General features: G+C 44.5%; 1 protein-coding gene across 2 annotated transcripts in view; it reads right to left on the bottom strand.

Moving 5' to 3' along the window:
• RAI14 (retinoic acid induced 14) overlaps positions 1-7012 on the bottom strand; it is a 94466-nt gene that overhangs the window by 34996 nt on the left and 52458 nt on the right. For both annotated transcript variants that reach the window (XM_006875379.1, XM_006875380.1), the window contains exons 4-5: positions 2231-2288; positions 947-1017 (exon numbers count right to left, since the gene is read on the bottom strand). In XM_006875379.1, coding sequence (XP_006875441.1) covers positions 947-1017; positions 2231-2288 — 129 coding nt within the window. The remainder of the gene's footprint in view (positions 1-946; positions 1018-2230; positions 2289-7012) is intronic.

Genomic DNA, 7012 nt, shown 5'->3' with positions numbered 1-7012 from the left:
TTTTGTGACTAATTTCACTCAACATAATGTCTTCAAGGTTCATCCATGTTATACGATAGCTTACTACTTCCTTGTTGTTATTCTTCAAGGTAGCATAATATTTCATTGTGTGTAATGTACCAAAGTTTGTTTATCCATTCGTCTGTTGATGGGCACTTAGACTGTCTCCATCTTTTTGCTATTGTAAATAGTGCTGCTATGAACGTTGGTGTGCATATATCTACTTGTGTTATGGCTCATATTTCTTGTGGGTAAATATTAAGTAGAGGAATTGCTGGATCATACGGTATTTCTATTTCCAACCATCTGAGGAAGCATCATATTGCTTTCCAGAGAGGTTCTACCATGTCTTAATGGTTTAGGGACAAATGGGGGATATTACATAAATCCATTTTGCAGATCTAGGTTGAAAAGCAACAGAATTTGGCCAAATATGTAAGTCTGTAAAGTCTTCATGAAGGAGCTCTGGTGGTGCATATAGTTAAGCACTAGGCTGCTTTCCAAAAGGTTGGTGGTTCAAACCTATACAGAGAGTCTTCGGGAAAAAGACCTAATGATTCTGCTCTAGTAAAGATTGTTGTTGTTGTTAAATGCAGTCCAGTCAGTTCTGACCTATAGCGTCCTTGTATAGAGTTTTTGAGGAGCGGCTAGTAAGCTTGAACCACCAACCTTGTGGTTCAAACTGCAAGTCACTGGCATCTAACAATAACAAAGTCTTTGTGATTCTCAGAGAATCTCCTGTTGTTGTTGTTTAGTGCCGTCAAGTTGGTTCTGACTCAGCGATCCTGTATAGGATTTCTGAGGGGCAGCTGGTGGGTTTGAACCACAGATCACTGCAGTTCAAACCCACCTTGCAGTCCAGTGCTTAACTTCTATCACTGCACCAGGACTCCAGAGTATCCCACAATGCTTTGCAAATCAGTGTGCCTCTCCATCTGGTACTTACCAAATCCTTGATGTTGACGGGGCTTTTGTGCTCACAGAGAACCTGAACAGCCTGAAGGCAGCCCTGTGCCGCTGCGGGGGAGAAAGCACAAACACCCCAGTGTTACACAGTTATTCTTACAACCTGGGCATCTGTACTTCCCAGAGACCACGTGATATGTCCTACGCAGTCTGCAGACGCTCACGTTAAGTACGCTGAAGACAAACAGCATTGGGCAGGTTAAATCAGAGGTATTTTAAGTTATTATGTAAATTTAGCATTATTTAAATCTACAGACCTCTTTAAAGTGTTGAAGAGCAAAGATGTCTGTTTGAGGACTAAGGTGTGCCTGACTTAAGCCAGCGAATTTTCAGTGGGCTCATAGGCATTGGAAAATTGGACAATGAATAAGGAAGACGGTAGAAGAACTGATACATTTGAGTTATGGTGTTGGAGGAGAATGCTAGAAATACCAAGTGGATGGCTATAACAACTGGAAATTGATTCTCTCACAGTCTGTAAGACTAGAAGTCCCAATTCAGAGTCCTAGCTATTGGGAAAGGTCATTTCTTCATCTTTATATAGGCCCAACATTCCTTGAAGATGTCTGTGTGTCTTGACATCAGTCTCCAAGTATCACAGTGTGGGGACCCCAGGTCCAAAGAAAGCACTCTACTTCTGATTCTTCTTTCTTGGTGGTAGTGGGTCCCTCTCTCTGGTCAAGCTTCTCTTCCTTTTATCTCTTGTAAGATAAAAAGTGGTGCACACCACACCCTTGGGAATCTCCCATAAATGAGGTCAGGATGGTGGTGGGATTAGTTTATCACATAAACTGATAAGCTCCTAGTATTAGTTTATTACATCATGGGGGGTAGCTACATCTCAACTACCAAACTACTGGGAATCCTGGCTGAGTCAAGTTGACACAAAACCTTAATGATCACAAAATGTCCTGCACAGATGGCCCAATAGTTTCCTTCAGGATGTGGACACAGTGGTGTGATAGCCAAGGGGGTGGCATATGGAAAATGGGATTTGTTATCCACCACACAATGCCGTCTCAGAGGTGTCTGATCTCAATCTCACCCTCTCTGAGCCGATTTGATACCGTTGGTGACAAACATGGGATCCACTAGCTTAATTCCTTGGTAAAACTTTGGGGTTTGCAGATTGAGTTAAACCGGAATGTCTAGGATAATGGCAGAGAATAATACCAGGAATGGAACAATAAGGTTAATAGTCTGAACAGAAAATGGAAAGTTTGCTTTTGTCATTACAGAAGACCAATAAGGGTATGGATGTTACCTGCATAATGTAGAGCTGTTTTCCCCGAGCTGTCGATACCCTCGGCTGGGCATTTAAACTGCAAGACACAAGAGAACACACACACATTGTAAAATAAATTACACACACCAGATTTTGTTCTTTTTCTTGCACAGCACGGTGCTATGTAGTAGGGAGAAGATAAAAACAAATAATCCCCAGTTGCTGCATTCCCATCTGCCCACTGGCATTGAGTCGATTTTGACTCACAGCGACCTTATATAGGGTTTCTGAGACTGTAAATCTTTATGGAAGCAAAAAACCTCATCTTTCACCAGTGGAGCGGCTGGTGGATTTGAACTGCTGGCCTTCTGGTTAACTGTCCAGCGCTTACCTGGGCCCACGCATTTTTACAGAGACCAAGGGAGACTCATCACACTTTGACGCTTCAGTTGTCCTCTCCCTTTCCTCTCCTCTTTCCATCTTTATGGGTCATTTCCACCAGTCAACAAACATGCTCTAGGAACTCCCATCTCAACCCTACGTTTTCCCATTTCCTGCTAGAATTCTCTCTTCCTCTTCACAAAACCAACTTTCTCTTATGAACTTTCCATATGTTCTATACATTTCCACCTCCCATTTACTCCTAAACCCAGTTTGCAGTTGGTCTGTGCCCTCAAGCCTCCCTAAAGTTGGCCCTCCTCAAGGTCACCCACAGACATCAAGTTTCCAAGGACAATGGGATTTTTGTCTTCCTCTTAACCTCCCAGCAGCAATCCACACACATTAATTACTCTAAGGACTTCCTTCTCCCAACTCCAAGAGCCCAGGCCAATCCTAGTCTGCTTTCTCCCCCGCTGCTATGGCCCTTCCTGCTCCCATAAAAACCAATGCCAGACCAGTTGTCATTGATCTGACTCCAGTGTGTGTCTGTGTACAACCGTGCTCCATGGCAACGCTTTCGGAAGTAGATCAATAGGCCTTTCTTCAGGGCAACTTTTGGTGAACAGTCAAGTGTATTAGCCACTTGTTCCACTCAGGGCTCCTACTCAAGCACGCCAAACATAAAGCCTTGGGAAGGGGGTTCGCCAGTGCTCGGTTCTGGAACCCTGCCTCCCCACTATCCAAACTGTTTTCCTCATTGATCTCATCTGTGCCTGAGACTTGAAATACCATCTAGAAGCTTATAACTCACAAACATGTATCTTAACAACGGCGACAATAAGCATTATATAATAAGTACTGGGCCCTGGTGTGGCACTGCAGGATAAGTACTGGACTGACAGTTACAAGGTCAGCAGTTCAAACCCAAGTAAGAGTCACTCTCGGAAACACTATGTAGGGTCGATGTGAGTCGGCACCAACTCTGTGGCACACAACAACAAGTATTAGCCATTATGTACCAGACACAGTTCAGAGAATCTATTTAAGACAGTTACCAACTCTACTTAGATATTATTGCTGTGGTTGTTGTTGTTAAGTGCCGTTGAGTCTGGTCTGACTCACAGAGACCCTGTATAGGGTTTCTGAGATGCTATTGTTGTTGTTGTTGTTAGGTGCCATCAAGTAGGTACTGACTCATAGCGACCCTGTGCACAACAGAACGAAACACTGCCCGATCCTGGGCCAACCTACAATTGTTGCCATGCTTGAGTCCATTGATGGTGCTATTAGTAACTGCATTTTCACAAAAAGAAACTGAGGCAAAGATGACATGGAGAGACGGAGCAGTTGCGGACTTTAGACAGAGAGAGAGAGAGAGGGGCTGTGTGCTGATGACTGGGAGCAGGCTTGTAGGGTATACCCTTTGGTTGGTTGATAATGCATGGAGGGGATTATAACCATGGTAATGAAATGATATACAATAGGATGAATGTAAAACTAATGTTCTCCCATATAATCACATAATTCACAATAAAACATTAAAAAAAAGAAACTGAGGCACAAAGAAGTGATTTGTTCATTTCATCAGAAGTAGTAGAGTTGGGATTTGAACCAAGACAGGCTGGGCTACAGCTTGTGTTCTTAACTTTATACAGTAGATGTTATCTCTGAGCACCTGGCCTACACAGGTCCACTCTGCTGCCTCACAGGCATCTCAAACACAGCACAGCCCAAATTTGGTTTCTTCCCTGTGACACCCAGCCTGACACTCCCCACCTGCCCCTGGCCTCTCTCAATCAGGTCATCTTTGATTTCTCCTTCTTCACCTCCTCCCACATGGACTCTACCACCTGGTCCTGTCGGACTCTTTTTCTAAAATGTACCTCTTAACTCCCCTCTTCCTCCTAATCTAAGCTGGCACTTGTCACCTGGGGCTGCAGGTGGCTCCTCACTGATCTCCTCAGGTCCATTGTTTTGATATGTAATTGATTCTCTACACAACAGCCTGAGTAAGTTTAATGTGAATGTCACTCCCTGCCTACAAGTCCTTCACAGGTGCCCAAGGCACTTAGAATTAATTAAAGTCTGCGTAACCCAGTCTGTGCCTTCTGAGTCCAGCTCCTCGTTGCTGCCATGCCCCCGTCCTATGACCTTTGGCTCTCTTTACTGTCTTGACCAGGGCCTGTCCTACCCCAGACCTTTGCACGTTCTGTTCCATTTTCTTATAATACTTCACCTTGGCTCTCTGAATTTTTCTCAGCTCAGCTTAAGGCTTCTTCTTCAATCAACTCTGCCCTGGCCACATCCTTTTCAAAAAGAGAGAGTTTCTTTCTTGTTGTTGTCAAGTGCCATTGAGTTGGTTCCGACTTACAATGACCCTCTATAGGGTTTCTGAGCCTTTAGATCCTTGTGGGACCAGAAAGCCTCATCTTTCTCCCATGAAGCAGTTGGTGGGCTTGAACCATGGACCTTGCGGTTCGCAGTTCATTGCTTATTGTATGGAATCACTGCACTCTATCTTAAAAGGAGAGAGCTGCTTTCTTAGTTCTGTGTAATTTGTGGGTTTTCTTTCCTTTTTAAAACCAGGTTGTGAATTTCACCAGGACAGGAGTGAAACATACATAACAACATGGTTGCCAGCTCAACCATTTTGACATGTACCATTCAGTGACGTTTCATTCACTATGTTGTACAGCCAACACCACTATCCATTCCTAACATGTTTCAGTACCTTTTCCTTAAGCTATACCTCCTTTTGCTTCCTCCTTCTCACTCCTGGGAACCATTAATAAACTCAGGCTTCTATGCATTGGGCATAGGGGTATATTGTTTCTAAGTGTATATTCAGTGTTTGACAGGAAACACTTGCTAGGACGAAGGGTGGGAAGACTAGTGGCTATCAGAGGAAGGAGATGCTGTTGTTGTTGTTAAGTGCCGTCGAGTCGGTTCTGACCCATAGCGACCCTGAACAGGGTTTCCGCGGCTGTAAATCTTTACGGGAGCAGAAAGCCTCATCTTTCTCCCGCAGAGCAGCTGGTAGTTTCGAACTACTGACCTTGCGGTTCACAGCCTGATTTGTAAACACTACACTACCAGAGCTGAGGAAGGAGATAGTTCATTTGAATTTGAAGATCCTCACAAGACTATTTGTGCTCACTGCCTTGAGGAGGTAGATATTCAAATGGTAGCCACTGGAGAGAGGAAGTCTCTTCAGTGACAAAAACAAGACTAAAGGCCCAGAAAGCTCAGTAAATGTAGGGGCTGTGGGGCACGGGGTTGTTGTCGAATTGACTCTGAGCTTGTCAAGCCCACGTGTTACAGGGGGAACTGCTCCATAGGGTTTCCCCGACCCCCCACCCATAATTTTATTTATTTATTTAAAAATTTTTATTGTGAATTATGTGTTAGTTTACATGGGTGAACATTATCTTTACATTCATCCTATTGTATTTTGTTTCATTGCAATGACCACAATCTCCTACATGCATCATCAAACCACCAAAGGATACACCCCACACACTTGCCCCCTCCACTCCCGCCCCCAGCACACAACCTGTCTCCCTCCCTGAATCCAGAGTTCCCAGCCGCGCCTTCTGTGCACATCATCACTTGTGCCTTCATCCCTAGTGTCACTGCCTCCCCAGACATGGTCTCACACTTTGCTTTTCTCCCTTGATGGTTCCAGGGATCTCTGCTCCTGAACTGCAAAATCAGTCACTCCCGTCCTTTAGTTACCAAACATTTACATTTACTTATCCAGCACTCACTGACAGACCTGATTCCCTATTAAACCACAGGAGTCATTCCCTAATAAACCACAGGAGTCCTTTCCACCTCAACTTTTATCAACCCCATTCAGACAGGTTGGAAACAATTCAGTGGAGGTTTTACCTTTCCCTGTATCCTGTAGAGCTAGGTTCCCTATTGAAAGCTTGTAAGCCAGTCACTTCTTGCCTTTGTAGTCCCCCCATTTTGGTTAGCCAATGTCTAAGTTCCCCATCTCTGTCGACCCTGTGTACCAAGGCGGTGGGAATGATCCTCACTGTAGAGATTTGTCACCTCCTTGGTCATACTGCATCCATAAGCATAGGTCAAGTTCATCCACTTGTAATGGGTTACTTTCTTTTTTGTTGTTGTTGTTCCTCTTCTTTCTTCCTCTAGTTGTGTTCTGATCACCAGCCATTGAAGCCAGGACAAATGGGTACTATGGGTACTATCTGCAAGTGTGGGTGTTCTTGTGCATCTCCCCTCACTTCATATCAGCTGGATGCTTCACACTCTGGTCTAGTCCTCTGGGGCCATATCCCTGCCCCTGAGTCCAGGAGTCCCCAGGTCTCATCATTGTTGTTGTTGTTGTTGTTAAGTGCCGTCGAGTCGATTCCGACCCATAGCGACCCTGTACAGGGTTTCCAAGGGTGTAAATCTTTACGGGAGTAGAAA

The sequence above is a fragment of the Chrysochloris asiatica genome, unplaced genomic scaffold, assembly GCF_000296735.1.
Source record: "Chrysochloris asiatica unplaced genomic scaffold, ChrAsi1.0 scaffold00324, whole genome shotgun sequence".
NCBI classification, from domain to species: domain Eukaryota; kingdom Metazoa; phylum Chordata; class Mammalia; order Afrosoricida; family Chrysochloridae; genus Chrysochloris; species Chrysochloris asiatica.
The sequence above is the reverse complement of the archived record's forward strand: the minus strand, read 5'-3'. Positions and strand labels throughout refer to the sequence as shown.